This window comes from Micrasema longulum, unplaced genomic scaffold (assembly GCF_059751315.1).
Source record: "Micrasema longulum isolate JH-2025_06_02 unplaced genomic scaffold, ASM5975131v1 h1tg000096l, whole genome shotgun sequence".
NCBI classification, from domain to species: Eukaryota; Metazoa; Arthropoda; class Insecta; order Trichoptera; family Brachycentridae; genus Micrasema; species Micrasema longulum.
Genome location: NW_028277302.1, coordinates 234,437 through 259,086, shown reverse-complemented (window position 1 = coordinate 259,086; position 24,650 = coordinate 234,437). Strand labels below are relative to the sequence as shown.

The 24,650-nt window shown below is 31.8% G+C and overlaps 1 protein-coding gene across 1 annotated transcript in view; it reads left to right on the top strand.

The window, feature by feature from the left end:
• The window catches only part of 5-HT2B (5-hydroxytryptamine receptor 2B), a 252,571-nt gene that overhangs the window by 176,195 nt on the left and 51,726 nt on the right, over nucleotides 1-24,650 (top strand). Inside the window, exon 3 of the mRNA XM_088235731.1 lies at nucleotides 692-890. Coding sequence (XP_088091857.1) covers nucleotides 692-890 — 199 coding nt within the window. The remainder of the gene's footprint in view (nucleotides 1-691; nucleotides 891-24,650) is intronic.

The window sequence follows — 24,650 nt, the reverse complement described above, 5'->3', positions numbered from 1 at the left end:
TCAGTCTTTATTAAATTGGTCTCCGCTTTGTCCTATATATGAACCCGGACAATTACATGTTAATTCATATATTCTGCTTTTTTTCAAATTTCTTGACCTGATCTTTACTATTAATTAATGTTTGGTCCAAAGATTTTCAATTATTAAACGAAACTAGAAGATTTTTTTTCAACACTTAATTTATTTATTTTATTTATTTATTTATTTATTTATTAATGAAATCATACAGTCTTTATATAAAACAAGGAACAAATTAAATTAAATTGCTTGTATTATCAATAAAATTTAATTTTAACCTTATTCTAATTTTTTTCGATATATGTACTTTCTGCGCATGATTGAGACATGGTATTTTTTTTTGTTTTTTACGTGTATTTAGTTAAATATAAATTATCCTTAAACTGTAATATGTTTACCAGTCTGAAATTGCCCAATAGAGGGTAAAAGCGTCGGAAAAAATAAGTGGACGTGTACCAAGTATTTTTAATTAGTAACTTAAATGTAAATATAATTTATACCATCATCAAATATATCATTGTTTAAAATGAATGAACATTGTTGTGCATTTTAATCCATATTAGATTTTAAAAATTCATTTTTTTTTATTCTCAAAGAAGAGTGACGACCGTTCTTAAAAATATTAAGATAAATAAAGATAAATATGGTGATAGTTTGTTATTTATTTTCCCAGGATGTGGAGTCAGTGGTTATCGAAGGGACGTGTCAGATTCCCGATCCACTCTATAAGCTGATTGGTTCCATCATTTCATTCTACATTCCCCTGGGCGTTATGCTGTTAACGTATGCTCTAACCGTGAGGCTGCTGGCCAGGCAGAGATCTGGCCTGGGGCCTATAACATGTGCATCGGCCTGGTTGCCAGGAACCCCAGGTAAGATATTTATTTATGTTTGTGTCCAAACGGATGAAAATATAGTATGGCGTGTGAAATAGATGAATATTTTTGACTCGATCGACCCCTCAATTAGGCCCGGTGGCTTCCAAAAAGGTTTTCGAAACTTTTAAAAAGTTTTGTAACAATTTAGGCCAATCGATCATATCCAATCAATTCAATCCCAGTCAGAAAATAATTCACTTCCTTTTTTCCCCAATCCAATGAAGGTTATGTTTTGTAGTTCTGGATTACCTACCTTCTTTCTGTAAGAAAATGCATATGCTACCAGATTTTAGAGAGTTCCTTCGGATAGCTTTTCTCGTTCTTATTTTTATATTGTATAAATGAAAGTGACAATACGATTTTTTATTTGACGTTTTACTTTGACCCAATTTTTCAGGCATTTCGAATAAAATGTAGGCTTTAAGTACTATCTTCGTTGCCTAAGTGAGTAGAATTTGAATGCTTTTGATTTTCCCTACAAAACATAATTATGTGTCGAGTTTGTTCAAATGCGTATGGACAAAGATTGCATTATACTCCCTAGGGATAGTTAATCTTAACTGGTGCGCTGGATTTTTGTAACGTAACTGGTATGTACGACTTGGCTTAGTTTCGCTGTTGGTACACATTTTTTTAGTATTGCATACATGTAAACTATTTATTTGAATATCAAATTATATTTTACATAAAAAAAAGTTTTTTTTAGTGATCACAAAAAAATTATATGCATATTTCGTATTTTTTTAAAACATTTTGTATCCCGGAGCCGTGTAAACACGTGATTTTATAACCATGCGTTAGGTCCCGGTCCCGTGTTTTCACATGGTTTACCAGCTGCCTACAAAGTGCATTTTATTGACATCTAGTGACTTTTATTGGTATTTTTTAGATGTTAGTAAACCACGTGAAAACACGGGACCGGGACACAATGCATGGTTATTATAATCACGTGTTTACACGGCTCCAAGATACGAAGCACACAAAAAGAAGTGAGGCCCTGTATATGTGCGAACATTGCAATGCGCAATGTGGCTCTCCATAAAGGCCAACGTTGGCAAAGTTATCAAACAAAAATTACTTATTTAACTATTTTAAATAAATATGAGAAGTTTTAATTGATTTAATCCAGTATTTTCATAATTATGACACTTTTAAAAAACCCTTCACAAAGCATGAAATTTCACAAAAATAGGCCGGGCACAGGGTAAATTCTACGTGTATTCGGCCGGTACTAAAAGTGATAAATATACAAATCGCTGGCAAGTCCAGTATATATAATGTGTTCGTCTTCTTAATTTTAATAAGCAAATGTAGTGAGTCTTTTTAGTGTTTAAACAATCCTGTATGAAATGACCTATTTGCTTCATTCTCAATTTCAAAATTGTCGCTTAAATCCAAATTTGTTTGCAACAGAGAGGAAAAACAATTGTAAGAAGGAAATATGTAAGTCTGAGCATTTACAGGATTAATGGCGTTTCACCGGCGGGTTTGAGTGGCTACTTTACACAATTTGTAACACAAACTAATCATTAAATTTTATTTTTATTTATTCATACAAAAACACATAACAAAAAAATAATAACGTATCCATAACTCTATGAGGCCCAAAACTCTATGTTGAGTTGGAATACAACGAAACTGAAAGTGGAAGGATGCATATTATTAAAGAATACTAAACATCTGGATGTCAAGCGAGTTCTGTATGCAAAGATAGTTATGTGACGTTATATCCTCTCTGCCTACCTTTACGGGGAAACGGCGTGATGGTTTGTTGTTGTTGTTGCTGTATTTCAATTAACTCGTAAGGTTTAATCATTATAACGCCTAATTTTGGGCGTTTTGAAAAGACTTTTAACTTATTTATATTAGCTTCGGTGAAGGCTGAAAATCTTGTTTCGGTCGATAACCAAATGTGAAAATATTTTATCGTAAAAATAAGCTCTTCTCTCTGAGTTTTCTTTCAGTTACATGAAAGATGTCGATATCCGAAGAGATACGGTTGAGCAAAGACATCGCTCTTCCTACCGCCATTTCCATTGGTAGGCTGGTTCTGCAAGCAGGAAGATAAAACAGGCTGAGCCGCCAATGTTTTAAGTAGTCATAAAAAAACATACAGGAAATTACCCTCCAATACATATAAGTTGATCATGATACCACGTATCTAGAGGAAAAAATACGTTGGCAAATGTGCATTTTTATTCTCTAAAAACTACTGAAACATTGGTTTGAGAGATCACAATAAGATGCATTTATTTCATTTAACCTTTTTTTATATTCATACTTTATTTCCATATAATAATGTCGGTACCATTATTTAATTACGAACAAAACTAAAATAATCCGCAATAAACTCCGAAAACTAATAACTTGGTAGCTTTAATTTTCTCATAGCCCAACCTACGAAATGACCTATTTCTCGACATGCATAAACTCGTTTTATGGCTTTAATCAGCACTCATATTACGAACCCGTAAAACTCTAGTAAAACTTCTGAATTTTGTCAGTTTTAGTAACTTGGTGATAACAACGCAATTCATTTATAATTTAAGACGCAAAAGCTTCACTTAATTTAATGAACCCATTTATGATGCACGTGGTTCATTCATTTTGAAGTATGTATTAAGACTTAAAACACAAACTAACATAGCTAGTTTCTGACGCTAGGTATTTTCTGTACTTACAGTCTCACACCCCGCCTTGTATATATATATTTTTTAATACGTACGTGACGTGCATCCAGCTAAAAGTATTTATCCGTACAGACAAATAAATTAATTTATCAATGGAATTGTTTCGGTGAGCTGCCGCAGGCCGTGTCAACACACTTTTCTATGGAGACAGGCGATCCCAACGTTTCATAAATATTATTAAAGTTTGATTGATTCATAGTAAAAATTTAATTACGTATATATCGTTTTGATGCATTCAAAGTATTATTTTACCAGGGATTATGAAATAGATAAAAAAAACTTAAGACACAAACTAACATAGCGAGCTTCTGACGCTAGGTATTTTCTGTACTTACAGTCTCACACCCCGCCTTATATATATTTTTTTTAAATACGTACGTAACGTGCATCTACCTCAAAGTATTTATCCGAACAGACAAACAAATTCATTTATCATTGGTATTGTTTAGGTGCGCTGCCGTAGGCCGTGTCAACACACTTTTCTATGGAGACAGGTGATCCTAACGTTTCATAAATATTATCGAAGCTTGATTAATTTATAGTAAAAATTTAATTACGTAGAGATCGTTTTAATGGATTCAAAGTATTATTTTACAGGCGCACGGAGCAACCCAAAAAAAAAACATTTTAGCGTATTTTTCCGTTAGCTGTTGCATTTATTTTTTATGGTATATACCATTCAATATTGAAAATTTTCAATTGAGATGTCTAACTATCCGTATAAAACGAACAGTTCAATTATCTACGATAATTAATGAATTTCGTCCTCGTGGTGTAGTGGTCAGCGCGATTGCCTACCATACAAGAGGTTTCGGGTTAGATTCCCGACATGATTGAAATATTTTTTAAAAGGCGTTTTTCACACTACAATATTTTATAGTCCCTGGACTGGTACCAAACGCGTATGACTGATCACCTGTACTATTTTTTTATTTTATTATTCAGTGATCGTGTGAAAGACGACAACTTGTTATCAAAGAAATCGAGACTCATGATAGAAGAAAAAAAAAACTTATTTACCACCAAAATTCATGAATATCGTTTTAAATTTGTATTATGGAAAACTAAGATTGTGCATCCATAATTCTATATTAACCCCTTATACCTTCAACAAAGTGGTACATAAATATACCTCCAGAATTGAGAGAGGCCCGTAGGGCCGAATAAAAAAGACCAACCGAACAGATTCGTTAAGGCCGGCTAAATGAGGCTCGAAGGGCCGAATATAACAGCACGTAACAGTTAGCCTGTAATCTTTTTAAATTACGAATTCCTTTTTGTTTTTGATTTTAATCGCTTACTCATCAATATTTTTACATATATATGAATGATTTCCGTAAATTCTGTGTAGTTTATATTTTCAGTAAGAGATTATTCTTTATTACATTTAGTTTACTCCAAATAACAAAAAAAAGTGAGGCCCTAAGGGCCGATTCTTCTAGCTGACTGAGATCCTAATCTGGACTGAGATCCTAATCTGGAGGCCCGGAGGGCCATATTTTCATAGCAGTCAGTTATATTGTTTTTTCTGGAATGATACAAAGTGGTGATTTTTACATTTGACCCTTATTAGAGTTTATGAGTTATCCCATCAAAAAAAATTACTTTTTACTTTCTACATTATATTTTTAATACAGCTGAAATAATTCGTAATTTTGTTGAACCATAATTAATGAAAAAAATAACGGAACACCTTTTCTATTTAATTTTAACTTTGAATAGCAATTGCATTAGGCACTACATGAGAATAAGCATTACCAAGGCAGTGCCTTATGCTCTACTGGGTGCGGATAGAGAAACGATGATGATACAATTTGGCAATACGCTACCGGAAACGGAAAAAAAAGGAAAATTAAGTGGTGAAAATATTAATTACCTTAATTTTGTTCTATGATTTTCTCCATTACGCACCCCTCCTACGCCTCCGTATTAATTAGCCCGGGGCGTGACTTAGCAGTTCTAACGTTAGCCCACTCATTTATATTTTCCGACGATTACTAGAAAACAATGCGATTCATTACGCCTACATAGAATGTGATGAACAATATCCAGAAGAAGCGGACTCATTGTTACGGGAGATTCTGGAACAAAAACGTCGAAACTGTCGCGAAATTTTACCTGCTTATCGTATCTCCTGTATCCAGGAGAATGAATGATACACTTCTGTAAATGAAAAATTATCATGTCGATAAGGATTCATGGAAAAATTTTAAAACTCAATTATTGACCGACACGTTAACCACGGTATCAGCATGTTTCAAATATATTACAAAACAAAGCCATAAGAATTATTTTACAAGAAAAAGATACACAAGGGGTAAGTCGAAGTTAAATAACAATATTTTGAGTTTGTCCAAATTTTTGTAGACAAGGACTGGATTCGACTCCCTGGGGAGCTGATAACATTAATATATTACAACAGAGATGAAGAATATTTCAGAAAAGGTAATATAGAAGTCTAGGCATCTACAGGGCTTATGACCTGTCATTGGCTGGATTAAGTAGCCACTTTACATACTGAAATTTTACCTGCTTATCGTATCTCCTGTATCCAGGAGAATGAATGATACACTTCTGTAAATGAAAAATTATCATGTCGATAAGGATTCATGGAAAATTTTTAAAACTCAATTATTGACCGACACGTTAACCACGGTATCAGCATGTTACAAATATATTACAAAACAAAGCCTTTTTCAAAATTTTACAAGAAAAAGATACACAAGGGGTAAGTCGAAGTTAAATAACAATATTTTGAGTTTGTCCAAATTTTTGTAGACAAGACTCCCTGGGGAGCTGATAACATTAACATATTACAACAGAGATGAAGAATATTTCAGAAAAGGTAATATAGAAGTCTAGGCATCTACAGGGCTTATGACCTGTCATTGGCTGGATTAAGTAGCCACTTTACATACTGCGTAACATTCACCACTCTGCCCATATTTGAACATCTATATTCCTTCAATTCTTTCATCTGTTGATGTTTGTGAAGTTAAAAAGCTGAAACGTGTATTTATGCGGGTGAGATTTGTGTGATTGAATTATTTCACCTACATTAGTGGCAACGCCTGAAAATTTTTTTTTTTCAATTTATATACTTCTTCATGGGCCAGGTGAATTTATCAACAATATTTTGAGTTTGTCCAAATTTTCACAAGGACTGGATTCGACTCCCTGTGAATGTTACACAGTGTGTAAAGTGGCCACTTAAACCAGCCAATGACAGGTCATAAGCCCTGTAGATGGCTAGACTTCTATATTACCTTTTCTGAAATGTTCTTCATTTCTGTTGTCGAAGTTAAATGTTTAAATTTATTTAAATTTATTTAAATATAGAGGGAAAACATTTTTGAGAAGGGAATACGGAAATCTAAGCATTTACAAGGCTTATGGCTGGCTATTGGCTGGTTTAACTGGCCACTTTACACACTGTTGTAAACATTGTGGAATTAACTACCTGGTAAAAGAAGAAGTATAATAATTGGAAAATTGTTTTCAGGCGTTGCCTAGTAGGTGATTTGGTTCAGCCGGATAAATCTCACCCGCGTGATAAAGGTTTCAGCTCTTTCACTTCACAAAAGTCACCAGATGAAAGAGTTGAGGAAATGTGGATGTTCAAACATGGGCAAAAGGGTTAATGTGCCACAGTGTGTAAAGTGGCTACTTAAACCAGCTAATGACAGGTCATAAGCCCTGTAAATGCCTAGACTTCCATATTCCCTTCGCAATTTTTTTTCCCTCTCTGTTAAAATAAATTTTAATATGAATAACTCCCTAGGGAGGAAATCCAGCCAGTCTGCAAGTATTTAGACATACTCAAACATTGTCGAAGTTAAATGAATTAAAAATGTTTGTAAATCAGATGTGGTTAAAAAAAATATAAATGCTGTTTTAAAACAGTTCTCTTACCGAAACACTTAAAACAGTTTCACAGAAAAAATTAAATCGTTTAAAAAATACTAAAACTTAATCACTAAGTGCAAAAGTGAATACAAAAATATATTTCGCTTGGCGCGAACAATTCAATGCCCCGCCGCACTCCATACCGCGCATTGCCCTAACTTTAAATCTTTATCCATAATACCTACCTATCAGTGGCGAACGGTGACTTTTTTTTATAGGTAAGCTTTATTTTTTTTAAATAATTTGTACCTGCATGTACATACATACATATAAGTAATCTCGCAAATGAGTGGAGGCGTATAAAAAAAGGTATTTACAGGTACACGGATTCTTTTTCTATGGTTTTGTGTAAAAACAACTTCATCTCTCCAGCTCCAGTTTCACCTGCTGGCAACAAAAGACGCAATACCTGCTTATTTTTAGTTGAAATAATTTTAACCAATAACCCAACAAACAACAATTAATAACTTTGCAAAATATGTAGGTATATTCTCGATTATTTTAAGACAGTACATGTATGCAAAAGTTTTAAAAATAAAATATATTTTAAAAAAAAGGAAAATAAAATAAGTATATTCATAATTCCAGTTTGTTTAGCACTGATTGAAAACACCGTAAATTTTTTTGTAATTACGTTTTATGCTACAAATATTTAGATACTAATATAAAATAAAGTAAACATTTTATTGTAAGACGTCACTCCCATTATGTACACAAAAAATGTTTTTTTCTTTTACCATATATATTTTTTTTTCTGAAAAATTAAAAAAAAAACAATAAAATTAGATTTAAATTTATTTATTTATGCCAAAATACATAATTTTAACTTTACATATTATATTACATAACATAACAATAACATTCATTAGAAATATTCGCAATAATATTGCAACAAATGTCACGTGACCGTCGTGACCGCCGCGCCGTTACCTTCGTTTCCCTCTAAACTGAGAATGAGTAATGCAAGAAGTTGACAACACCGAGCGAGGCGCCACTAGCTAAAACGCGCGGACTAAAAAACTGGCGTCATATGTCAACAGAATACTATCAAACGAAAATGGTCTTTAGGAAATAACGCTCGAAATGCTATTATCCAAATAGAGAAGCTTTTAATAATATCTGTAATCTCCAAGTGAACTCAGCAAGGAAAATATACGCTGTGGGTTTTTTAATGTTAAAATACAGTAAACATTTTGTATTGAAAAATAAGCTGCAATAATCGGAACCGGGCAATGCGCTGGGTGCGCATTTAGCAGCTTATATTTATTTTTTGAGGAAGATATAAACAGTGCGGTTAATTTATAATAAATAAAGATTATTTTATTTATTCTCCTATAATTAAAACTACTTTAAAACATTATTATTGGTAGTGAAATATAATGGTAAGCTGCGAATAATCGATGATATGGACGGTTCGCCCCTGCTACCTGTTCGTATTGATATTTCCCAAGGAAGAAGTACATACACATATACGCATGAAATCTCCCCGGCTTACCCGCGCAGCCCCATGACCTTGTGCTTAATTTTTTGTTTCTCAAAATATTCGAAATTTTAAACAGCACGAAGTCGTTAGTCGTTACCGTTATACAAATAACACAAAAAGCTGAAGGTGTTTCCACAACGGTGAAGCAAATTAAACTGAAATAGTGTCATAACCAGTTGTAACCTTTAAGACATTTTGAAAGAGCGAAAAAAATTTACCATTTTAAACAATTTGTGAGCGTCTTCACCATTCAAAAACAACTGAGTTTTAAAAAAAACTGTTAAAAAATATGACTAGGGTAATCTTTTTTACGTGTTTGCGCCATTCATCCCAACTCCATACAATATTGTTGAAATTCACATGCAGTAATGAGGCACTTAAGCGCATAATTTCTTTTAAACGCTGACTCTGCCATTTGTATAAAACGAATGCCAAATTTACTATGTGGCTCAATTTTAGTGTACGCTCGCATAAACAATGTAAGTAAAAAATCCGCCGTATACGTTCATCAAATAATTAGCGCTGACAATTTCTTAAATCGATAAATATTTTAAATGTTAAATTAATAATTAAATACATATAATTCGCATATAATCCGAATTGAAACATAATTATAAGGTTAATGAAATGTCATTTTGAGAATCTAAAGGTCTCTGATTGCATTTAATAAAAGTTTTAAGCTAAAAAATATGTTATTTCATAAAATGAGGTTTTTATAAAATACTCGTACGTTAACTAATAATTTGAAAAATGAAAAATCGTTTTGGAAAATGAGTTATTTTTCGCTTCTTAAATATTAATTAAGTAACGGAAAAAACTTTAATATTTTGTGTACTTTAATCGAAAACTTTTGGGGAAGGGGTGTCACCCACTGCACTTTACTGTTATTTTTTAAACGTTTTCACGAAACAGCTTTATTTGTATATAACGATAACTGTTATTGCCATTTTTATATAAAAAAACGAAATGCTCATCTCTATTACACATACTAAGATTTTAGGATCTCAGTTTCTTTTAGTTTTTCCATTGTAGATTGAATCGCAATCATTTTATTTGTTTTTAAAGTCAAATAAGTCAAACCAGAAGTAAAGATTGTCACTAAAAAAATGCTGAAATGACTATTTAATAACGGAAAAAATAATGATTCTTAAGCTACATGCGACTTGTTTTAAGATAATGAACCTATTGGCATTCATAGCTCAATTATTTAAAAATAGTTTAGTGAACATACAAAAAGTAGGGCAGCGAAATATTGACTGGTGCCTTGTAGCGTAAGACTGATTGTCTTACCTTCATGTAATTACCGGAGATAATGAAAAGATTACCGTTTAGAAACAAGATAATATTTAAAAATATAATTTAAAACGATACAATCAAATTTTAAATGGTGCCCTACGCACCATAGGGTTCGGAAAAAAATACAATGATTATGATGAAGATGTTTTATAGCAATGTAAGTAAAAAAAATAAAAGGCCTCTCTGATGACGGTCATTAGAATGTGAGCTAGCACAAATTGAAACAAAAGCTCTGTACGTGACTCGCCCCCGTAAGGGACATTCCAAGCGACACGGAAGAAATGTTTAGAGGGATGAGCGGTTTGAGAAAATTCGAACAAGAATTTAAATTAAAACTAAAATATTGCGATCTGTTTTTTATTTTTCAGACGTAGAAAAAACAAGTTTGAAACTGTTACTTTTCCCTTCACTTACCACGGAGAATATTTTTTTTAAATATCTTAATATTTACAGATATTTCACAAAGAGATGTGATCGCGCCCCTTGCGTTATTCTTATTTACTCTGCCACTAAACCCTAAATACAATTAATGCAATTACTTACCTTGTACTGGGTTCTGGCACTTTTATTGTCTGTAATTTTTGTCTCTGTCAATCGGTTCAGTTGGCACTATGGGGCCGGGACAGTATCGGTACCCAGGGGTAGGCATTGCAACATCTTGACCAGGACTCAGTAGGTAGCAAATAAATTGGAAACGTGTATTACTTAAAAACCTGTTTTTGATATTTTGATACCTCTATTAACCGAGAATTATTGAAGTTGTGAAAATCTTGGCATTAACAGGACTTTCGATCTGTCATTGGCCGGTTTAAGTGATCACATTGCATACTGTGTAAAATTTAATATTAGAACGAATGTTTGTGAATTTTTAAAAGTTTTTAATTTAATCAAAGAATGCGTCTTTTACTTTATTTGGCGCTTCTTCAAAGGTAAAATCGGTGACTGTTGTGAAGTTTTTTAAAAAATGTTTATTTTAGTGATCGACCATTCTTTCGAATGAGGATCATCAATAGCATTTTTTTTTATTTTTTGTTTAGAGACGATAAAACTAAGCCAAACATTTTTTTAAATAAATGTAATTTGTATCGTATTATCATTGCAATGATTTAAAAAGTTTTGAAATTTTGAAATTACTCTGCCCCTGACGTCACTAGTTGTCGTTGGTAAGTTGTATTGACTGGTTCCCGGAAACCGGAAATCTATCACAACATAGAACAATGCTGTAGTTGATTGGTTGATTTGCAAGAATCGTGACGTAGTTCAAAGTAGTTCGATTTTATTAAAATCATTTTAATTGATGTTTTATATATTTTCTGACAATTTTATGAGAATAGTCCCAAAGCAAGGTAGATATAACATTATAAAATAGAAAAAAAGTGAGAAGAACTCAATTGAATACCAATAAAAAAAGAGTTATATATATTTACAATGTGCTTGTTTATAAACGTTTTTTTTTTTTTTTATTCGCTAGCCCAAATACTTTGTCAATAAGATAGAGTTAAATAAACATTTTCATAAGCATGTAATTTGAAATAAGGATAGAATATGGCTGCCATTCAAAAAAAGAAAACAAAACCCCAAAATTGCATTATGTATTCAATTAAATTATTTTTAAATAACATATATATTACAAACATACATTCAATATGTTCATATTATAAAAAATAAAAAAAACATAAAAGAGACTCATGTCAAAGTAGTTGGAGAATTCTGCTCCGGAAAACCCCTCCGGATACATATGTAGAACAGATCAACATCCAGAGCGATGTTGTTCAGCACTGCGGTAGCCCTTCCAACAGGCATAACCATCGGTAGGTTGGTCCTGTATATCGGAATATGAAACAATCTATACTGACGCTGTTTTAGATAATTATCAGGAACATACAAACCAATGCTCATCATAATCTCAGGATTATCGACAATACCGAGCAACAATCGACAAAAATGTGTAGTAAAATACACATTCCTTTTAGTCTCCAAAGTGTTGCCAACATACCCAAGCCAAGGATACCCTGGAGAAACTTTGTCTGGTAGAGCCAAGGATAAAACCCACACTCACTCATTTAGAGATATCTCAGAAACTTATTTTGCATTTTCTCTATTAAAGGAGAGTACTTCAGTTCATGTGGCCTCCAAATCATCGAGCCACTCTCAAGTCTACTACGCACCAAGGGGTTGTAAAGAGTTCTTAGTACGCAAGTATTTTCAAAAACCCTGACAGTACGCAGAACGCATCCTCACATTTTCAATGCATTACCACTGATTGTCTCTATGCCTTTATGAAACTTTAGGGTGCTCACAAATCTTACGCCCAGATCCTTAACATTTGATGTTCGTATCGGATTCTGGTCATTCATTTTGTAGATAAAAAAAAAGAGTTTTTTGGACCTTAGTAAAAGACGTGACCAAACACTTGAAAACATTAAACCTAAGTATGTTACGCCTTTCCTACTCACATTTATCAGATATATCCGCTTGGAGAAGACGAAAATCATCCAAAATTGTCACTTTTAAGAAAAATTTTAAGTCATTTGCAAATAACAGAAAACGTGAGTTCAAAATTACACTTTTAATAGTATTCATGAAAATAGAGAACAACAATAGACCCAGGTTAGAGCCTTGCGGGACACCCGAGAAAGTATAGAAACACTCTGACGCGAAAAGACCATACGAGATGTATTGGCTTCTATTTTGAAGATAGCTCGTCATTAATTTTAACATACCATCCGAGAAACCGATCTCACACAGTTTTTTTTAATAAGACATCATGGTCGACAGTATCAAAGGCTTTGGCGAAGTCATTATATGAACAGTCTTTATGATGTCCTGCCTCCAGAGCTTCTGTGACTTAGTTCATGAAAACCATTAAATTGTTCTCAACAGAACGGCTTTTCCTGAATCCATGATGTCCATCAATAATAAATGGTTCTACTCGGGAAGTGACGATTCTACAAATTATAATATCAAATACCTCAGCTGGTGCAGAAAGAACAGCTTTAGGTCTGTAATTTTTTATGGGTGACTTAGATCCACTCTCTCATGTATAGAAGATATTTTTGACGTCTTTATATCATCTTTATATCATCCATAATTTTAGGAAGACCCTCGTAGTTATAGAAATATTATTCAAAAAACAAAGTAGTTTTTCTATCAGTTCCACACAACCTTTTAGGAAGAATGTAAGAATAAAATCTGGACCAATACAATTAGTATTACCTTTTTTTTTAATGGTTTCAGCCACATCTTTCTCATTGATACTTTGAATATCAATAAACTGTGCGCCGGTCTGTGAACATTGCTCATCAATATTAACATCCAGAAACAGAGGTTTCTTGCTATAGACTGTTTTAAAATGACCTGCAAACGCCTCAGCTATGTTTGCACCCCGAACCAATTTTTAACCTTATATACGAGTATAAAGATGTAAAAGTGTGTAATGAGATGCTTGAATGAAAAGAGCTTGAATTAATTAAAAAATAAATGTTTTGTTCACTGTAAAATTATACATATATATGGTTTATGTAATCATTATTTTTTTATTTATAAATTTATTGCAAAAAAAAAACATATTTAATAACAGGGAATCTATATAAAACCAATTAATGTAATATGAAAACGGAGTGTTCTCTGTTTATGATAGTCTCCATCTAACATGGCACAGCCTGTTCTAAGATGGAAATTAAGGTAAGTGGTAGCAAATTGTTTAATAAACTTACTTGAGAAAATGCATGCTATTTTTTGACGTTATCCTGACTTGTAAAAATACCCTATTATTGGAAAATCTAGGCGTTTGCCTATCATTGGCTTGTTTTAGTAGCCACTTTACACACTATATGACATTCACTATTTTGCCTATATTTAAATAAACTCATTTCCTCAACTCTTCCCGCTGCGAACATGCAAATGCCTCGACTTCCTTAATAGTTTATTTTATGTTATTTATTTAAATTTTCGTACATGCATCGCGGGAGTATCACGAAATGGCATTTTTACCCATCAACCGGTAAAAATATTATTGCATAACATTGACAATTTGGCTTCTAAATTCAGATTAATATTTTAAGGAACCATTTCGGTAATTATGAGGTTATAAAATGTATTTTGGTATTCTGCATATTTAACTCAAAAACCACTATTTTGCGATGTGCTCCTATTATCGCTCAGGCGCGATGTGCAGCAAAGTTATCCTGCTTTACCCTGAACATTTTTACATAATTGCCCAGCGATGAAACAAAACAAACCCCTAAGGAAAAGTCACTTTAAACAAAATCTCGCGTCACACAAATCTACATCACTTTAATTTCACTCCGCGTTACGTAAAAACTAGTTCATAACATTTATCATTTAAATATACGAATTTAAAAAAAATTATTTAATAACTATTAATATTACACAATTTTGAAGAAATTATGTCCGTCACGTATTTTAGTAAATAGCCCATTTATCTACCATGATTTTCGTTTGCCTCCTGTTCAATTCTCAGAAATATTTATTTGAAAAGGCGTTAACACAATTCAATATTTGTATTAAGCGTAAGACTTATCATACGTTATATATAAATTTATATCAGTTAAAAGTGTTTTACAAAACAATTAATTGTTCAAAGTTTATATTTGAAGCGCTAACTTTATTCATTATAATAAAATAAATAAAGCAACTTTGTTTTTAACCACTATTTTTTTTTCTACCTACCAGTTTCAAAGCAAACAAGCTTCTTCGTCAAGGTTTACTTAACTAATAAAAAGTACTTCATGTTGAAAATAAAATATTAAAATTAGACAACTTAGAAATCATAAAATTTAAAAAGCGATTCAAATAATTAAACAATAATTAATAACCAAATAAACAATATTTCTTTAAGTCCTCTCCTGTCCAACTTCGAAAATATTGATATCAAATTACCACCCGTGTAAGGAAAAAACGACTTGATATATTGGGTCCACGTGTAGAATTTAGTGAACATGATAAAAATAAAATAGGAATCAATTCATTAGTTACGTAAACCTTGACGAAGAAGCTTGTTTTCTTTGAAACCGGTCAATGGAAAAAAAAATTAAAAATTAGTGGTTCAAAACAAAGTTGCTTTATTTATTTTTTATTATTAATTATTTATTTGACATAGTTAATCCATAAGCATGAATTTCTTCAATGCACGAATCGTCAAAACCGTCACCTCCGATTGATTTTGTAAGACCTAATATGCCAAAAATTTCATTTTTTAATGATTTGCGGTCATTTTCTGTGATTTTTTTAATGGGTTATCTGCAAAAAGTATTCATTTATTTTACTTACATATAGATACATAAAAATAAAATGTAAATGGCTTTTTTTGTGTGGTTCTGTGAACATCATTTCTCTACTTCAGCTTCTGGCAATTAAAGATTATTAACGATAATCTATTTAATCAACTCAAACATAATTATTAGTAGCTTCGCGATATATGTGGCTATATTCTACTCTTTTTTTAAAAACATTAGTACAAAAATTTTGAAAAAATACCACAATGATATAAGGTCGGTATATTTTCATCGTGATTGAAATGTCAACACGAAGCACCGTGCCGATTGCTTTTACTAATGAATAATGACAAAAAGAGCCACGTCGAGCGTCAGGAAACCATGTTTAATATACTTATTTAAATAGACAATCTTCAAATCATGTATGTTATCAGCTAGTTTACTTAAGAAGGAAAAAACAGCAACTGGGTTTTAAGAATTTAAATACGGCATCGAAATTTATAATTTATTATAGAAAATAAAAGACGAGTGATACTTTCATCCACAAATTTGGAATATCCAGTGTCCGGTTTCATCGCTTTCGCGACATCTTCGAGACTTGAGTTGAGCTATGAAACCGGTCACTGGATATTCCAAATTTGTGGATTAAAGTATCACTCGTCTTTTATTTTCTATAATAAATTACAATGAACTTCCGTCAAGAATTTTCACTTTCAAACTTAAATAGAATATTTGTTTGCAGAAATAAAATGATTTAATCTGCTGGTTTCTTTATTTGTGTCAAAATAAATATTTATTTTGTGGAGAAATATATATAAAAATGTGTACGATAATTTATAATAAATAAAATTTAATTAAGTAATTGTACCATAAATACAACTACTATAAAATATATAATTTTTTTTTTTTTAATTCATGTAAATTAAAAACGGAGTTTTCTCTGTTTATGATAGTCTCCATTTAACATGGCACAGCCTGTTTTAAGATGGAGATTTTTTATCTTTAGGGCGTAAGTAGTCCTATACTAATAAAACAATAACATAAAAGTGAGTTATTTACAACTCGTTGAAAATGGCCCTCAAAATTAAATATTTGGGTAAATCATAAGAACGCAAATATTTCTTTTTATAAAAAAAAAAAAAACTAAAATTACTTAATTATAAATGCCTAGCTAATCAAATGTACGAAATTAAAAATCATTATTGTACAAATATAAAGTATATATATTTGCCAAGAATACATGTTACTTAAACATAAATAATATAGTATAATATACAATAAAACAAATACAAAGCAATGAAATACATAAAAATATGAATAATATGTGTATCAATTATATAAAGTAGTACGTTTATTGATTTACATAAATTTTTCAAAAAAATCTCTCGCTTCACTATTTATATGTATTTATAATCTTTATATATAATCTATTTATAATCTATAGTTAAACGTAATGGTAAGCTGCGAATAATTTCTTATTTGGATGATTCGCCCCTTTCATTTGGGCGACCGTGTTGTAGAAGAATTTTCGCAAAACGTTAATAGTGTTAAACCGAAACCACTTTGTTGGAGACCGTGTTATAGGAGGGCTAAATGTACATTACTTTTCTGAGACTACAACTAACTTTTTATATACTTTTAAACTAATTAAAACTACAACGATGAGAGATTCATTCACATTTTTTTTCAAACTTGTTAGGTCTTTTAACAACTTTGTTTTTTATTAAAATCGACATCTCTAGTTATAACTACTTTCTTATAATTTGCTCTAACATCGCATTTAATATCAAAACTTTGAGCGCTAAACTTCCTAACAGCTCTCTTGAATCCGCTCGAGAATACGAAATTAATCCTCGCGCATCCGGCGTTTTTATTATCCTGGCAATTAACGTTGGTCCTGGACATATTTCGTGATATCTCAAGATAATCGGAGAAGTTAATAGCTCGGAACACATTTGTAAAACTATTTAGACCCTAAAGACTTGCCAAAAGGGTCGTCCTTTTAGGAGCCCTAATTCAACCACAGCCTAAAACCGAGTAATTCTTGGAGAGAATTTACTCAAGTGATTTTGAAATGAGTTATTTAAAGTAGGATGCGTGGAAATGAGAACAGTGTTTTTAGCACAATACTTCATTTTAGAGACTGACTGAAGGTAAATTATAAGTAAAAAAATTAAGTTTTTGCCTTAGAAAAGTCAGCTGAGTTTTTTGGAATCGATTACAGTAACGTATCCATAGCGTGTTGAGTGTGAAAAACTAAATATGCTTAAATGTTTATCTTACTTTATATTGACAAATTACAACAGGGATGGAGAATACCTTATAAAAAGGAATATGGAAGTCTAGGCATTTACAGGACTTGTCACATACCACTTATCACATATCACTTTATATTTAAATTAAAAACTGATTTCAGTGAATTTTATTTAAAACAAAATATTGGATGTATGCATAAGAAAGGTTTCAGCTTCTTTACTCCACAAAAGTTATCAGAAGGAAGAGTTGAGGAAATGTGGATGTTTAAACATGGGCAGAATGGTGAATGTTACACAGTGTGTAAAGTGGCCACTTAAACCAGCCAATGACTGGTCATAAGCCCTGTAAATGCCTAGACTTCCATATTCTCTTCTTGATAATGTGTTCCCTCTCTGTTGCAATAAATTTATATACTGGACACTTATTTCGCCTTGTAAGGGCATTTTTAAAAAATCATACGTTTCAAAATACCCTTATATGGCGAAACTATTGTCCGATTCAAAAATAAAAATAAATTTAGTAGACTCAAATCTGTATTTAATTTCATACCCAGATTATAATACGGAGTTCTGTACATTAGTCAAAAACAAACAATAAAAAAAATTAAGGGGAGCTACGTTTCAAACAGCATATACGAGTATATAATAATGTTTCTGGCATTTCTTAAAAGAGGACAAAAATGTGCATTTTTTAAATGAACAGGTAGTTCATAAATATTTTTTTATTAAATCTAAAATACCCTGTATTCGGATCGTACTGTATATAATATTCGGATTAAGAAAAACATTGTTAGCGGTGTATACTTATTTTTAAAAAAGAGTCAATAATATTTGAGACTATATTTTCAAAGGTTGTAGTCTGATATTCCACAAAAAAAAATCACATAGCGATAGAGTTTTGCCCAAAATTACCGTACTATTTTTGATTATAAGTGCGCATTAATTTCGCTTAAATTTGTTTTCAAATACTGTAGGTGTGTATGAACAAATTAATATTAAAAGTTGATTAATTTATTCAGTGCCAAAGTATTGATCAGGTAACAGAGCTCCACCTATATACAGAATTAGTATGTAAACATAATATTATCAATTACCTAAATCAATCAACATATCACGTTACCGTGTTATCAAACATGGTTGTATGGAAAATCTAGTGAGGTTAATTATATATCTATCCAACATTGATAAATATTTCCAACATGCCATGGCAAAAATTGCCATGTGAAATTCAACAATTTTATTTATTGTTTGTGCTAAAATTAATATTAGAAGCACTTACTTAATGATTTTTTGTATTGTATAATTTAACCAAGTGTGTATTTTTTGTCAAACCTATAAAAAAATTCCATTATAATAATAATAATAATAATAATAATTATAATGTTTGGATAATTTATACAGCGCCATTTTTGTGAAAATCACCCCAACGGCGCTGTACAGTAAATAAATGTCCCAGCACGTCTTGCAGCTACAGAGCGCATGGACGGTTGGGATTCTAGTTCCTCGTCTCCAACTATGATATATTACAATTATAACATATAGGAGCTAGATAACAGCACGTCTTGCAGCTACAGAGCTCATAGACAGTAAGAAATCTAGCCCCTATTTACATTTTTATTTTGAAAAAAAATTATTTGACAATAAAGTTTAGAGTTTAAGTGATATTTTAAAAAACGAAATAAAAAGCAAATTTATAAAAATAGAAGTTAGATTACAACAAGTCTTGCAGCTTCTGAGCGCATGGTCGGTTGAAATTTTAGACCCCATTTACTAAATTTAGATATTTGATAGTTGATAACATTTACGGGGGTTGAAATCCACTCATTTTGTCTACAAACATTTGGACAAACTCAAGTATTGTAATATATTTCTAAGTTGCAAATATTATGTTTTGATGAATTTTTTACTGCATAAGTATTTATGTAAGCACAGTATAATAATTTGTTGCAACGGGTACGTTTAAAGGGGCCAAGAATTTTTTTTACCTTTTTAAATATTTGTGTTGTTTTTTGTAGGTGTATTTATAAAAAAAATATTAACTGTTGAAAACTTAAAAACCGAAAAAAGTACAGATGGTCCTTTCTGCCTTTTGACTATCGAAACATAAATACGTCACCTTACTTTTAATGTTTTACGTCCTGGCTACAAATTCTCAGAAAAGGAACAAAGGGTAAGTAATAGGTATCAAATTTAATGATATATAAAAATTATTATTTTTTAGTAAAATACTGTTATTGACGTCTTTAATTTGGTTATTAATAAAAGAAAGGTTATTATTTCATTATTATTATAAAAATCTGTGGGAAAACGAATTGATTTACACTGCATACCTCATATCAAGGATACTCATAGGGCTTCTATCACTACCACTAACCTGGTTCTTGTTCTTGATGGAATTGTGGGATCCGATTTGACACTTGTGGCGGCACTAACACGAAGGCAGGCCTTGATCTGGAGCTCGACGCTGGTGATTGGTGGAAACAAAGTGTTATAATGCGGCACACACGTCTAACGAAATAAACGCGTGAAGTACGACACGAGGTCTTAATGTGTCTAATCAAAGGATACTGAGGTGGGAAGTTAACAGTGGTTATAGGTAAAAGGAAGTAAAAGTTATAACAATACTTGACCTATGTAAACCCAGATAATGCGCAACCTCTGCTATTATTGTTGACAACTTTTGTATTATAATTATCTAAATTTAGGCCTCTCAAATATTTATATTTATTTATATTTTATTTTTTGCACCACAACAGGCCAGGAGGTCCAATTACAGTGGTGAATTACATCACAGAACACCCAGGCTTGAGAAAAATCACATTTCAATTTTTTGTGTTCTCACCGGGAATCGAACCCGGAACCTTCCGTCTGTGAGTCAAGCGTCTTGACCACTACACTACGGAGGCCGCCTATTTGTAATATGTAAGACATTTCCGTATTTAGGGTTAATAATAAATTATAAGCGGAAATTAGCATTTTATTTTGAGAATATCAACAACAAGGTGGTATTCGTTGTGTAATAGTTAAGACACTCGAATCACGCACGGAAGGTTCTTCGTTTGATTCCCGGTGTGAAAACAAAAAAATAATGTGATTTTTCTCAAGCATGGGTATTCTGTGTTGTATTTCGACACTGTAATTGGGGCTCCTGGCATGTTGTGGTGCTCAAAAAAATTTAATGGTGGAATTTTAAAACAGAATAAGAAAAGAATTCGGTTTGCATAAAAGTAATTTAATTTTTAAGGTAATTGTTTTGCCGCACTGAAAATCAGTATGCTGTCATGCAGAAAGCTCAGAATAGGGGAATAAGGACGATATTGAGATGTGACAGACTAACAAAGATTCAACATATATTGACAGAAATAAACATGCTTTCGGTAGAATAAAAAGTAATCTGAAATACATTATAGTTAATATTTCAATTAAATTTTTGCCAGTAAAGTTCCGCATAATAACAAATTTCATCGCTCTCCCATGATAAGAAGTGAAGGTTTCAGACAAACAAGAATCCATACAGGTGGGTAGACTTTCACATTTTTTGGGTGACCCCGTGTATGTTGGGTTTGATCCGACGTTTCGGCTATCATTTCAAGAGCTACCTTCAGGGTAAACTGTGGGTTTTGTGGAAAAAAAATGTGCTTTTGTACTAGTAATTTGTACCGTGTCACTGTCGGCATCAGGCACATTTCTTGTCATTTTCGTAGTGTGTTGTGCCGGGAACCATGTTTTGTTTAATTTAGCCCGTCGTTTTCGTTTATATTTTTGAAATATTTGTGTATTTCAATTTCCTCTTTTATTATTCGTGCACTTTAATTTCTAGGTGCATGCAAAATCTTTGGTTCCAAGGCGAAAAGATGTCCTGTGTCTATAAAGTGTTCCGCTATTGCAGATTTTTCAGAGTGCTCTAGTTTATTTACTATTTTATGTTTATCAATTATTTGTTTTGCTGTGCGCCATTTTTGTCCAATGAACACCTTATCACATATTTGCAGCTCAGTTTATAAACTGATTAAGATTCCTGGGGGTTCTTGTCTTTCAGGTTTAATAAGTGGTCCTTTTTTTATTCCACAGTCCCAAATATTGTTAAAATATTTTGTTTCTTCAGTACTTTGACTATCATGTCAGTTATATTTTGTATATATGGTAGTTATGCAGTCTCCTCGGAAATACGTCTCCCGTTCGAGATGCATCGGATTTACTTGGGTGCTCGTTGTTAATTAGCACCTTTTAATTTCTTAGTGCCGCAAAATCGCCTCTAAGTAGCGCCTACTAACGTCACTCAAAATACAAAAAAATAATTTTCACTGTAGTATCTCTTGATGAAATGTCTTATAAAATAATTCAATATGTTTCGGTTATTACTGGGGTGAATAACTTGTCAGATATCTCCCTCTGATACGCTTGGTATTAACGAAGCCACTTAGGGTGGATTCTGAAAGATCCCAAACGGATATGCGAATATGCGTGCTGATGCTCAATCACAAATGTTAATCACGTCGATTAAAAGTCCTTAAACAATACAATCAATAATATTTTTTTTATCGCATTGGTAATTACCGACAAGTGCGGCTATTGTGATCGAGCTACTGGACTAGAAAATCAGGTACTTTGTGAAGTAAGCAAGCACGATTAAAGCTCTCGGGAGACATTCGCAATATGTTACTCAGCCAACCGAATATGCATGTATAAAAATGTGTTGAGAACGTAGTCAATTTCATTTAATTCAACTCTATACTTTGTGAAATAATAAACGCTTCGGAAAAATAATGCATTTTAGTTAAAGCTTTTGTATATTCAAATATAATAATACAGTAATTCTGTAAATAAATTATCAGTACATATTTGCCATCAGTTATTTGTCGTGCAAATATTTATGTAACAAAAACATGCAAAATATAAAAATATAATGTAAATTACTTCATCAAATAATTTAACCACTAGAATAAATCGGTGAATTGAATCGTTGTACGTTTTGGAATAAAATTATATTATTTTATCTACAATATTTTGGGTTTGTCCAAATGTTTGTAGACAAGAACTGGATTCATGAGTGCCTGACGTTATCAAGCTAAAACTTCGAAAAACATGTCCAGCAAAATAAATACTTTGACGAAGAAACGTGCCGGTCACCTGCGCCCTTTTTTGTTATTAAAATAATATTATAATCGGGTTTTGGTCCCGCGGCTAGTGTCTCGGACTCACAGCTCTCAAAGGTCCGTGGTTCAGATTTTTCTCCACCCCTACTTGATTCCCATTTTCTGATCATGAGTTATTTACAGCTCGTTGAAAACGGCCCTCAAAATTAAATATTTTATATTTAAAAATTCTCTTTTTTTCTATTTGTTTTTTTGTACTTACTGTATATATTTTAGGAACATAAATACTTGTTTTTACGGAAACTTTAATGAGTGTATAATTATAGTGTAATGATTTGATAATTACCCACGAAACTGCGGAGAGCCTTAACAACGCTAAAACAAAAGAGAGTGTCGCTAAATTAATTAGAAATATGTCTCTAATGAACCGCGGCTATGGAGAACTAAGAACTTCTCAAACTATTCTATATTTTTAGTTAAAATATTAGAAAAACGTGGATATTCGACAAAAAAACACTTAGTCAAAATTACTACTTCTGAGATAGTTGAAGTTTAAAGTTAACAAAATAAAATAAAAATATAGTAAACATTACTAAACCAACTTGAAAAAATGGTAAATTGGTACATGTACTTCATTCTATTTGATAATTTAATAAATAATAACTCAACTTCCAGAACATTTTTTTCAAAATAATAGTGGATCGACATGACTTAGTGCATTTTCGCTGATACATATTATGGTGGTATACCACAGTAAGGAATTCAAATTGATATTTTTAATTGAATCGGCATTCACTTCGTAACACATCATTATAAATTATTATGAAAATAAAACTTTGTTATCAGTGTTACACAATTTTATTCTTTTACAAGAACACAACTATAGTTTCGGGAGAGCACTCCTCCCATCGACGGTTGTTATAAAACTAATATATTAAACACAGAATATTGTTCACAATGTCATCGAATCTAAACAAAAAAAAAAAAACAAAAAGAACCCCCTGCTCTAAGTTTCACTGATAAATCTGTTTATTTTTTTGTTTAGATTCGATGACATTGTGAACAATATTCTGTGTTTATTATATTAGTTTTATATCACCCGTTGATGGGAGGAGTGCTCTCCCGAAACTATAGTTGTGTTCTTGTAAAAGAATAAAGTTTTGTAACACTGATAACAAAGTTTTATTTTCATAATAATTTAATTCAAATTGAAATCATATTGTACCTACTATAGTCACTTTGCGAGAAATGATTTTTTTTCTTTAATTAAAAAAGTTATCGAATCATTTTATCTAATGTACAGTACTTATTACAAAAGGTAAAATAATAATTAATTAGTAAAAAGAGAAAAGAAAGAAAATAATGATTGCCACGTTTGCCCCTGAGTGAAGCATGTAGACATTACTTACTAGACATCTCCAGGATATTATGTCGCCAAACAACAATCTCACCTTTTCTCAAGTCAGTACTGCTCCATAAGCTCCGCTGAATACATCTGAAATGTTGTTATTGATGCTAATATAATAATAACTTAAGCACTTTAATTTTTCAAGACAAAATTTACACACACACCGTCACCCTTACTTTCACCCCTAAATACATACCCTAATACACACACATACACCCTCACCTACCCATCCTTTCTCTCTTACACAATCACAAATATTCTTATGTTGTACCTGTAAAAAAATACATAAACAACTAGGTTTATGTATTTTTTTTAAATTTTATTATTAATTTATTTTATTCAGAAAACATACAGTCATTCAAAATAAGTTTTAAAAACAACAA